The sequence below is a fragment of the Perissodus microlepis genome, chromosome 16 (genome assembly GCF_051167445.1).
Source record: "Perissodus microlepis isolate ML-2025 ecotype Zambia chromosome 16, ASM5116744v1, whole genome shotgun sequence".
NCBI lineage: Eukaryota > Metazoa > Chordata > Actinopteri > Cichliformes > Cichlidae > Perissodus > Perissodus microlepis.
Genome location: NC_140476.1, coordinates 25,668,705 through 25,681,282, shown reverse-complemented (window position 1 = coordinate 25,681,282; position 12,578 = coordinate 25,668,705). Strand labels below are relative to the sequence as shown.

Genomic DNA, 12,578 nt, shown 5'->3' with positions numbered 1-12,578 from the left:
AACTGAAAATAGCGATTAAGACCATGAACTCATCTTCAAAGTGTCTGCTAAATTCACAAAATGAGAGTCATTTTTTCACAGTCTACACAAATGCAACCAGATGAATCGCCCCTGCTGGCCATTAGAAAGAATGTATACAGAATGTATAATAAATTCCAATTTTAAATTTAAGACAACTAACTGTTAAAGTGTGTCTAAAAGTAGATTTGACATTTCTGATATTATTTTATTGCAGACAAAGTCACTCGTCAGCCTTAAAATAATAAGACAGAGGGAGACTGGAGGTAACGTAGAGCATGTGTCACCATTACAACGTGAGAGCACAGATGGAGGGAACCCTGCGAGCTAGTTCGGGCAGACAACTGGAGTTGCTCTGCGTCACACACACATAACCTGACCCTCTCTTCACATCACATCACAAACACACCCTCTAAGTTTGGCAGCCTATTTTAGCTCCCATCACCATCTGTGAAATGTCTCTCTGCCTGCTGCTTCAAACCATCCACCTCTACCACGTCTACTCATCAGTCCCAATTTTCATACGTAGCATACTGTGAAGTTATGAGTTCACATATGAGTAACATAGTGACAAATGAACAAACCCGGGAGAATATCTTTTAAAAAAACAAATAAAGATCAAAATATTTTATTCACTTTTTCCTTTTCCCAAGGGGAGATGTCCCCAAACCAATCACTGGAGCCAAAATGATGCTTTTTCATGTTGATGCTGATGTGTAGCCTTGCCAAGACCAGCCTCAAAGGTTGCAGAAAACAATTGAGGCCTGGCTATTTAAAGCCATGTTATGGTACTTAGCTTGATGCGCTTGATTACAGTTGGACAACAACATGCGTGACTGGACCAGTGTTTTTGATTTTTCATTGATAAATAGCTAATCAAGCCATACATGCAAAACACAACTTTAAACACTTTCCTTTCCTACAAATAGACACAGACTCAAAGAGTGAGGCACAATCACAGCAGAACTCCAGCTGTGTGGGCTGCCTTACACAACAGACTGACATGAGGATTGCCTATACTGGCCGACAGTAAAAATGTCTTTAAAAAAAATTAAGAAGAAACTAGTGTTAACCTGAGTAAGTAGTGAGACCTTGGTCAATAACCAAAGCTCACCTCCACCACTGTAACTGATCTCTGATTATGCACTAACGTGCCTCTCAGAAACCTCTGCATAACATGAGCTGTGCTGCACACAGCTGTGTCATGTTGAGGAGTGGGTGTGTGCACCTGATCCACAGGAATATGACTTTAAGGCTTACAGTTGCTATACGAGTGTTTCTGAATGAGATTACAATCACTCGATAAAAGTTGGTGCCACCGGCCTAGCACCATCTCTATCAGGTTAACATCACCTGGTGCCCGATGCTCATTTTGTGCCTGTCATTCACAGAGGAAGTTGAGCTATGGGATTTTCTCAGCTTCGGCTTATTTCAGTAATTCACCCTTGTCATCACACTGTATATAGATATAACACTCAGCATAATTATGAATGTATCACCACACTGCTAATGCACTCTAATCTGACTCTGTCAAACCAGGAAAAGGGTTGAGTTCTCAGAACTCATTCTGGAAACTCTAAATTCAGCACATTTGTGAGACTGTAGTAGAGAAGTACATTTTTCTTTTCTCTTCTTTTCTGTTCTGTCGTTCCAGTTTTAAAGGCTCTACACGGATAAGTTCTCATCCTTAATTAAGACATTCTAATCAGTTGATGCAAATTATATGTAACACACCATGTAGCAAACTTTTATAATCCATTATAAAAGCTATATTTTGATGTATTAACACAAATTGTTCTCCTTTAATTCCATAAAAGATATTTATGCGCACAAAAATATATGTATCATCTTTAGCTGTAATAAAAGGTCATGTCTAAAATCATTCCCTGTTTGCTACATGGTGTGTTACATATAATTTGCATCAACTGATTAGAATGTCTTAATTAAGGATGAGAACTTATCCGTGTAGTGCCCTTAAAACTGGAACGACAGAACAGAAAAGAAGAGAAAAGAAAAATGTACATACAGTCTCACAAATGTGCTGAATTTAGAGTTTCCAGAATGATTGTTAAAGTCTGAACAGCCTACGGTAATGACACAATGTGCAAGCGTGTGTTCATTATGTCAGTTACTGTTCAGCTTTGAGTGAACTATCGGCTGTCTATTATACCAGGATTAGTAAATGAGTGATTTCAGACACAGCTAATGTCGGCTAAACTATAACTGTTCCAGTAGATCTTGCTACAGCAACTGAATGCTCATTGTCTTTGAAAAACACAACCGATGACCTCCCCGGCTGAAAAATAGATGTCATGGAAAGGTGAAAAAAACATGGACTTTCATGTTAAAATTCACTGAAAAAATGGTTTTAACCTCTATGCATCATTTCACACTTCATATAAAACTGTACACTCACTTTTTTATAATTCCTCCATTTCAATGAATTAGAACCTTAAGGCTTAAAGGTTGTTGGGGCATTGCTTTACCTCCACATATCTGAGCCACTGAACTGGACCTCTTGAGCATGTTTTAAATAACAGATTTTATAAAGTTTATAACCAGATATGAAGTACAGAAGTACAGAAGCTTAAACACATATGGAATCTCTTACTTATGTTCATATGAAAAAAAATAACACAATATCCACAGTACATCTCAGTTTTTCAACATGATGAAGAAATTCTGCTGTAGTAAATGAAAGAAATCTGTCAGGATGACTTTTTGGGACTAAATTGTAATTAATAGATCTGTAAAATTACATAAAAAGTACCTCATTTCCCAAAATGTCTTGTAATAAGAAAACAGTTTTTGCTTCTTCTTTTTTTCTGTATAGACAAATAGATCAGTAGGAAAAACTGTAAAATAAAGTCCCAAACATATGCCCTTCTTCACATTTTCCAAAGCCGTCCAGTGGGATTTTAGGATATTGGGAGTCTCTGTCGGGCTAATTTGGCCCCCAGGCCTTCTGTTTGACACCACTGATTTAAACAATGACACACAATTGAATTAAAAGCCTCGTTTTTTTGTTTTTTTAATACTGGCGTCTTTAGCATAAAAGGATTTAAGGATGGATGATTCTTACCAGTCATGCGAAACTGATAAAACCACACACTGTAATGAATGAAATTAAGAGTTGAATGCTTCATGCATAGAGATGTTTGCTTAGATTAGAATGAATATTCCAAGATTGTATCACGCTTAAGGCAAAGCTTTGATGCAGTTTAAGCAGCTCCGTAAGAGCAGGAAAACACCTTTGAAGAACATGCTGAACTGTAAATACCTTATAATACCTGCATTGATGCCAATTTTCATTTATTTCTCCACAGAGTCTGGGTATGTTTGGACAGCGTGCTTGATTGGTGCTTGTCTCATGCTAAAGTAATTATGAATTTCCTGCTCCAAACAAAAGACAGATTACTACGCTCCGTAACCACAATTTGGGGTTTAAAGAAGCACCACAGAACTGAATGGTTGATGTCAAATTACTGCGTAAATCTTGGATAAATGTGTTTGTGTGCTGCTGTTGCTGCAGGTCCCACTCATAAACAGTAAGCTAATGATGGCACCTTAGCGCTGAGAGACAGGCAGAAACCAAAAGAAGGAATTAAGGGAAAAAGGACGGCAACGTCAGTGGAGAAAACTTCATTTTTAATGACAGTGGGAATCAACGTTTTTACCCCTCCCTTTTTCTTTCTTTTGCTTTCTACCAGTATATGTCTCTGTCTGTCTCTTATCTGCGGTCCACGCCTTGTCTTCTAGGATAAATAGCCTCATAAATTTCTTATTCTCCCTTCAGACCACTACAGACAGACAGTGATATAAGAGCGATGGTGTAAGTGTGAATACACACTTTTGAATGTGTGTATGCAGTCACACATAGTGCATGAGGTCACCCCTTTTCTTGAGTAAATACATGTCCCAGTGTGATGCTGGGTGCACGCCAGTGTGTGGGTGTCAGCATAAATGCGTGCCCGTACACGAACGTTCAAAAATATTCTGTGTGTTATATAAAGGTCTCAGTGATTCAGTGTATCTGCAGATTGATGAAGCTGTGTTATGTTGTGTGTGTGCGTGCAGGTTCTGAATGACCTGAAATTAAGCAATACCAGTGTGGAAACCACTCTGCACTTGTCTTTTTGGTACTCTCACATGGAGGCAATCACAAAGTTACTTATTTGAAAAAATGGAAACTCTAAGGACAGACTCAACTCATAGTGTAAGAGCACTCAGTAAGAGCAGAAAAGCATACATCCATGTCTGTGCACATCTGCATACATATTCTTTCCTCATCAAAAACACATTCTGCATCTACATGTAGGAAACACTGCACCATTAATCAATGGCTTTTCAGTAAGATGAACATACAGGGAGTGCAGAATTATTAGGCAAATGAGTATTTTGTCCACATCATCCTCTTCATGCATGTTGTCTTACTCCAAGCTGTATAGGCTCGAAAGCCTACTACCAATTAAGCATATTAGGTGATGTGCATCTCTGTAATGAGAAGGGGTGTGGTCTAATGACATCAACACCCTATATCAGGTGTGCATAATTATTAGGCAACTTCCTTTCCTTTGGCAAAATGGGTCAAAAGAAGGACTTGACAGGCTCAGAAAAGTCAAAAATAGTGAGATATCTTGCAGAGGGATGCAGCAGTCTCAAAATTGCAAAGCTTCTGAAGCGTGATCATCGAACAATCAAGCGTTTCATTCAAAATAGTCAACAGGGTCGCAAGAAGCGTGTGGAAAAACCAAGGCGCAAAATAACTGCCCATGAACTGAGAAAAGTCAAGCGTGCAGCTGCCAAGATGCCACTTGCCACCAGTTTGGCCATATTTCAGAGCTGCAACATCACTGGAGTGCCCAAAAGCACAAGGTGTGCAATACTCAGAGACATGGCCAAGGTAAGAAAGGCTGAAAGACGACCACCACTGAACAAGACACACAAGCTGAAACGTCAAGACTGGGCCAAGAAATATCTCAAGACTGATTTTTCTAAGGTTTTATGGACTGATGAAATGAGAGTGAGTCTTGATGGGCCAGATGGATGGGCCCGTGGCTGGATTGGTAAAGGGCAGAGAGCTCCAGTCCGACTCAGACGCCAGCAAGGTGGAGGTGGAGTACTGGTTTGGGCTGGTATCATCAAAGATGAGCTTGTGGGGCCTTTTCGGGTTGAGGATGGAGTCAAGCTCAACTCCCAGTCCTACTGCCAGTTTCTGGAAGACACCTTCTTCAAGCAGTGGTACAGGAAGAAGTCTGCATCCTTCAAGAAAAACATGATTTTCATGCAGGACAATGCTCCATCACACGCGTCCAAGTACTCCACAGCGTGGCTGGCAAGAAAGGGTATAAAAGAAGAAAAACTAATGACATGGCCTCCTTGTTCACCTGATCTGAACCCCATTGAGAACCTGTGGTCCATCATCAAATGTGAGATTTACAAGGAGGGAAAACAGTACACCTCTCTGAACAGTGTCTGGGAGGCTGTGGTTGCTGCTGCACGCAATGTTGATGGTGAACAGATCAAAACACTGACAGAATCCATGGATGGCAGGCTTTTGAGTGTCCTTGCAAAGAAAGGTGGCTATATTGGTCGCTGATTTGTTTTTGTTTTGTTTTTGAATTTCAGAAATGTATATTTGGGAATGTGGAGATGTTATATTGGTGTCACTGGTAAAAATAAATAATTGAAATGGGTATATATTTGTTTTTTGTTAAGTTGCCTAATAATTATGCACAGTAATAGTCACCTGCACACACAGATATCCCCCTAAAATAGCTAAAACTAAAAACAAACTAAAAACTACTTCCAAAAACATTCAGCTTTGATATTAATGAGTTTTTTGGGTTCATTGAGAACATGGTTGTTGTTCAATAATAAAATTATTCCTCAAAAATACAACTTGCCTAATAATTCTGCACTCCCTGTATAGATGGATGCATGAATGGATGGGCATAAAGAGATTTCAGAAACTATTATTAAGATCGACTAATTTAGGAAGTGAGCAATGTGGTTAGAAAGCTTTGTCTCACAGTTCAACATGCCATATTTATATGACTTGTATTAACATACTTGGCCCTATACTTTACAACTGGTACAGCATACAAATATGTACATTAAGGTAGGACAAAGCATTTGTAGACACTTCTACAGATGCTTTAAACTTTGAGGGAGCAAGCATGTGCATGCATGAATATGAGTGAAACTGAAGAGCTTGTGTCAGTGGGGAAAGGCCAGGTAGATGAAAAAGTGGCACCTGGCCAAACCTGCCAAAAACAGGAAAGTGTAAAAACAACAAATCACACAATTAAGTGTCAGGTTGAGTGACTATAACTGGTTGCAATATGCAGGATAGCTGCAGACACCAATCTGGCACCATTCGTGCAGATAGATGATGAGTGATGTCTCCTATGTATCTTTGTCTGCAGGAATGATGTCAGCTATACTGTAATGGAGCAATGTGAGAGCGACGTGTGGAGGTGCCACGCTTACTTGGGCACACACATATAGCTCATTGCGTGCTTTTCCAGAAGTATACAGTAGAGGTATTAATGAGTATTACGAAGGCAATAAGCCGTCATGACATGAGCTTTGTTTTTTAAACCTGTTAACCACCTCCAGCATGAACAGATTTCCTTTTTTTTTCCACTTCACACTTTAGTCAGAACCCATTCTGTTATGCTCTATAACCATGTCATAAAAACAAGGTACTTGGCACATACTGTGCAAACATCTACGCCCATATAGAGCTAACGTAGTATGTACACTGCTTGGCAAAGCAGATATCGAGAGCCTTTTAGGCGGCTGTGAACAAACTCAGTAGAGCCCATGCTGTTTGCTGAGACTGAGCACAGGGAGAGTCTGTCCAAGTCTAACCTACAGTGGACTCAAGGTGACCCACCAAAGAAGATATGACTATTGACAAATCTAAACCAGAAACAGGCAGAAACAGTGAGCTATGGGTGTTTTCGAGTCTATAATCTCACACAAAGACGCTTGGGATAGCCTTGTGATATGTTTTACAGCAACCAATGCAGATAGCTCAGACTCCAAAAATTAGTCACTGATATTATACAACTTCATGATTGGTCTCCTTGTTACCATTTTTTCAGGCCATGTTGCATCTTCTATCTTCATGCCTGGTGCAACAAACACAGATCTGCAGCTAATGCTCTCTGCATGTGGACGACTCCAATATGCCAAGAATGTTTGTGTCTATGTGCACATGTGGGCACCTAAACAATGCTGTCTCAGTGCTCTGGTCTGAATGTTCTGACCTACACTAAGGGTCAAAGCTATTGCATCATCAGCACGACAGCCAGCCATTCATAACCACCCACCCTGGGTACAGCTGGGTCATGAATTATGGAGCTGAAAATAGTCCCTTTAGCACAAAAACAGAAATGTTTCAGCTAATGTCTTCTGCCAGAGTGAGGTGAGCATGCAGAGCAACTTCCAATGGAGAGTTGCTTTAAAATAGAGGTGCTGCCCCTCTGTGGTGTGGAGATTAACTGCAGGCTGCAAGCGTTTCTAGTCATTGTATTTGCCACTTTGTGGAATTTCTATAGAGAAACTTATCACTGAGCCATGTAATGTGCTCAAAGACACTCTGTTGTATTACCTGTATGGGTCTGCCATCCTCTGAGCCAATCATATTCCTCCATTCCATCAGTGAGCGCTGCAAGGTGTCTAATCCTGTCTCCCAGAGACGGATGTACCCGCCCATATCCACCGTGACAACACCTCCAGAACCAAGAGCAGCTATCAGCACATCACACTCTGACACCTTGGACACCCAGTTGGTGTAGGGCGACACAGTCATTGACCTGCCAATTACAGATACAAGAAAAGGTCACAACACAGAACACAGAAAAAGAAGTTGATTTAGATAAGCAGGGACCATTGAGTTTTTATTCCGCTCTTTTCTATTCCAGATCCTATGCAATTATAGTAATGATATTTATTCATGGTCTGTATAGATCTTATACTGGGCCTTGGGGCAGGCCTTCAGATCATCCTCTGAAACAAATGTTTTATCTCTTTCCACCCTTTAAAGCTGCCCCTCTTAAATAGATGATGGGAGGGGCTTCTGCGCTTACCGGCAGAGTGGTGTACTTGAAATGACAATTTTCACATATGCTGAGTTAATTTTTTTTGGAACCTGGTCCATGAGTATCCATTTGTCTAAGAGACAAAAATTAGGGGGGAAAAAAGCGTAATATGTCCTCTAAAAAAATTACAAGTTTCCAAGGTTGAACACATGTAAGATGCAGAGAAGATATATTAGCACTTTTGTTTTTTTTTTTCTCTTTTATAGTGCAATGCTGTCACTGACCTCTAGCTGGAGCCAAAGGATGTAAAGTTACATTCTTGTTCTGAAAGTACTGCAGAATGAGGTAGTGAGGTAGTAAGACGCCAGCGGTTTACCTTGGAACAGGAATATATTTGAGCTTCTTGGAGTTGAGATCAGTCACCTCCAGGTATGCCGCTGTCATTGGAGGTGTGACGTCTGAGTGGCAAAGAAAACTAATCTTTAAACTTTTGAAAACTTTCAAAACTTATGTTTCCTGAAAACCTTTATGTAAGGTGAACTCTGACCTTTGGGGTACAGCTCTTTTAGGGGGACTTTGTTAGGTGGAAGAGCTCGAACCACCTGATTGACCGGGATCAGACTGACACAATTCTCCTGTTTGGCCGTGGCGCTCCGAAGCCCTCCTCTGAAGAATGCTTGAGCCCCGCTGTCACCACTCTTTATCGCTGATAGGTTGACGGGTCTTTTAAAGCTGTACACTTCATTAGGTGACTCATCAAGAGAAGAAATCCAAAGGAAAACGTCACTCTTAAGCCATCGGTCATACGCATTAGAGTAACTCACTCACTCACGCTCTTTGTTTTCAATTAACATCTTCTCTAACTCTTTCATTTTTTCATACATGAATCAGGCAGATAAAATACAGACTCAAAGCTAGGCCCTGTCTTAGCTTTGACTTTCAAATAGGTTCCAAAAAAATGTTAACACCACATGACCCCGCTTCCCTTCAAGCTCTATAGAGTTAAACTAGATATTTCTACTTCTAGTAGAAACATAAAAAGAAAGAAGACAGGAAACTGGAAAAAGAATTATTATTGTCACACAAATTTCTTCACCAAATTCCCTCATAATCTCACCATGAGATCTGGGAAGCCGACGATGAGCCGCGCGTAGGAATCTGTGTCAACCAGCACACGGTTAGGGGAAACAATCTTCTGGTTCAGAGCGGCACTCAGGTTCTCGTTGGGTAGCTGCTCACATGACAGCATCTGGGGTATAGACAACTCGGCTGCAGTGATGGACCAGCATGAGTTTGGTGGAACAAAAACATGAAAAAAAGCAGTGAGAAAAAGAAAGAAATAGCAACTTGTCCATTGGGGGAAACTGGGACTGAGTGTTGTCGAGGGTCACATCAATAAGCTGAACTCACTCGTGCTCAATATTAATTTTTATTTCTTTATAAGCTTATTAGTACAGCCCTCGCTCCTTGGGAAATCAATTGCCCTACCTCTGAACTCAACTCTACTCAATCTTTGTACTTCATGTGAAGAATGCAGAAATGACATCATTTAGAAACCTGTCAAGAAGCTCCCGCATTTCCTCTTAAGAATACAATCCACTCAAGTGTTACAACTATGAGCTATAGACTTTGTGGTCTAAATGTAAGTCATGACTAAACATTTGAAAATGTATTTAACTTATGGCCATTTAATGTATAAACTTAGAGGTCTGAAATACAGCTGTTATTAGTTTAATTCTCTCTATTTCAGTCTCCATGTTAATTGGGTCTTTAAGAACTGCTACACAGCAATACAGCAGAACATGAAAATCTGTTAAATAAACATAGGGAGATTGCTGTTTTCATTGTATACCGTGCCATTAGGTGCGATTTTCCGAAAACACAAAATTTCATTTCATCTATATGGTGACGATTGCCAGCTTTATCTATCTCCTCGGTTGGAGTCCTGCTTGATTGTCTTAGTGATGTTAAGTCAAAATTTCTAAAATTTCTAAAATTTTAACGAACGTAAAACTGAAGGAATTTTATTCGGCCTCAATCGTTCTTTTGGTACCCCAGATGTTGACTTTGCTGCTCTGACCCCTGAAAAGCTCGGTTACTAATCTTGGGGTAAAAATCGACAGTGCGCTTCGTTTTGATGGCCACGTAAATGGGGTGGTGAAATCTTCATTCTTTTACCTCAGACGTCTGTCAGAGGTAAGCCTCTTCTCTCCAGGCGTGACTTGGAAACTGTCATCCATTCTTTTATAACCTCACGCTTGGATTACTGGAACTCCCTTTTAATAGGGGTTGGCCAGGGTGCTCTGTCACACCTGCAACTGGTGCATAATGCTGCAGCACGGTTTTTAACTGGTAAAAGAAAATTTGAGCATATTACTCCAGTTCTGGCGTTCTTACACAGGCTTCCAATTTAAAATCATTTTACTGGTTTGTAAATCCTTAAACAGTTTGGCGCCTGTATATTTGTCCAATCTGCTGAAGCCCTATGTCCCCCCTTGTTTACTCCGGTCAGCTGAGCAGCTGTTGCTCTCAGCCCCTAAATCGCGGCTGAAACTTGGAGGAGACTGAGAATTCTTCTTCTTCCTCGTCACATTAGGCAATCTACTTCAGTATTGGTCTTTAAATCCAGGTTAAAAACTAATTTTTATCCGCTGGCTTTTGACTCAGTGAGTAACTGACATTGTTAATTTATTGTTATTTATTTATTGTACTTTATATATTTCTGCTGTACAGCACTTTGGCCGCCCATGTGCTGTTTTTAAAGTGCTATATCAATAAATTATGGTATGGTACAAAGATTATTTCAAAAGAGATTTCACTAATTACGATCAAAATGTGCAAACCTTTTAAGCGCAGTAGGACCCGCTTTGTTTGTTTGTTCTTTTTAGTTTCTTTGTGGCTTTTTTAGTCCATTTAAAAATGTGATGAATATAATGTTGGAGAAAAAAAACCAGTATATCCCACAAGTGGATATTTGACACATTTAAACAAGCAAACACTTTGAAACAGTCTCTAAAAGTTAAAGGTGATCTACATGAGCAACATCACAAGTTATTAGCTTTTCAATTATTTATTGATAAAAATATAAACGGATATTCTTGAATGGAAAAAGTAAGTGCATATTTGGCCTCCAGATGCTAGCATTGAACAACATCTTGAAGTTGTTTTGCATATTTGTCCACCAGTTACTGACATCAGCTTTCTAAGATTTATGACCACAAGAAGTCAAAACTTGTAGAAAACATATCTTTATTGCTGGACTGACGTGTTTAGGCTTGTGGCTTTCATCAGTCAGGGTCATCAGGATCATGATGACCACGAAAACCCCGAAGCCATCAGAGCTAAAGGCCACTAGTCAATACAGATTACATCTATCATTACAGCCCTCTTCCTCTGCTTGTCTACCACCACTATGTCCAGTTGATTAGCCGCCACCACTTTGCCTGTCTGTAACTGGAAGTTCTACAGGATCATAACTCGGTTGTTCTCAACAACTCAAAGGGGCATTTTCCATTTTGACCTTGGGACAGGCCATACTCAGCACAGATATTCCTGTATATTATACAGGCTACTTGGTTGTGCTATTCCATGTATGCCCTGCCTGCTAGCATCCTGGACACTGTTGTTATGTGCTGGATTGTCTCTGGGTATCTTTGCACAGCCAGCACCAAGGATCTTGCCTGGTGTGATAGACCACAACATCCCAGGAAAGACATCTGAGATCTGTGTCCAGAAGAGCACCAGTCTAGTTAAAGCTAAGATACTGCGCAGGACCATTAAGCTCTCAGACCTCTGGTAGAGGTCCCAAGCTTAAATGATAAAGACAAGAAAAGTAAGATTTTTCATTTTGACTCTGTGTGTGTGTGTGTGTGTGTGTGTGTGTGTGTGTGTGTGTGTGTGTGTGTGTGTGTGTGTGTGTGTGTGTGTGTAAATATATACCTGAGCTTGTTCCATGGCCTGAGTTGACTGAGTCCTCACTGATGCTGTGAAGCTGACAGACTCCAGAGTCTTCAGCTGCCATGTGCATGGGCTTGGTCAGCAGGAACTTCCTATACAGTCAGACATGCACGATTATTTTAAAGTTCTATCCAGAGACCCGGACAGATATTTGAGATCCATTACTTACTTGTTAGAGTTGCTCTCCAGCAGCAGCCAGCGGTCCTCTGCCACCAGGAAGACAGACTTTAGGTTGATCGGAAGGGAGATGGAGTGAACTCGTCCCTCAAGCACATCCATGACCTCCAGCTGGTTGCTGCACATGCAAAAGCAGCGACTGATACCACAGGACTTCAGGATGCTGGTGCTGTGTAACAATGTCATGGATGTAGTTTACCTGTCCTCCTTATAGAACAGAAGCCAGTTTTTGTGGGAGAAGTCACGACACATTTTATACCCTGCCTGCAGGCAACAATCACAGAAACAAAAACACATTAAGTTCAAATCTTTTCACGGAATGATCAGATGAATAATTGACAAGTCTTTTCATAATGCAGTCTAGTTGAAATGTCA

General features: G+C 40.5%; 1 protein-coding gene across 1 annotated transcript in view; it reads right to left on the bottom strand.

Annotated features, from left to right (window-relative positions):
• The window catches only part of vwa8 (von Willebrand factor A domain containing 8), an 87,606-nt gene that overhangs the window by 14,930 nt on the left and 60,098 nt on the right, over positions 1 to 12,578 (bottom strand). The window contains exons 31-37 of the mRNA XM_084954530.1: positions 12,403 to 12,467; positions 12,196 to 12,321; positions 12,009 to 12,118; positions 9,187 to 9,338; positions 8,617 to 8,821; positions 8,446 to 8,527; positions 7,640 to 7,844 (exon numbers count right to left, since the gene is read on the bottom strand). Coding sequence (XP_084810656.1) covers positions 7,640 to 7,844; positions 8,446 to 8,527; positions 8,617 to 8,821; positions 9,187 to 9,338; positions 12,009 to 12,118; positions 12,196 to 12,321; positions 12,403 to 12,467 — 945 coding nt within the window. The remainder of the gene's footprint in view (positions 1 to 7,639; positions 7,845 to 8,445; positions 8,528 to 8,616; positions 8,822 to 9,186; positions 9,339 to 12,008; positions 12,119 to 12,195; positions 12,322 to 12,402; positions 12,468 to 12,578) is intronic.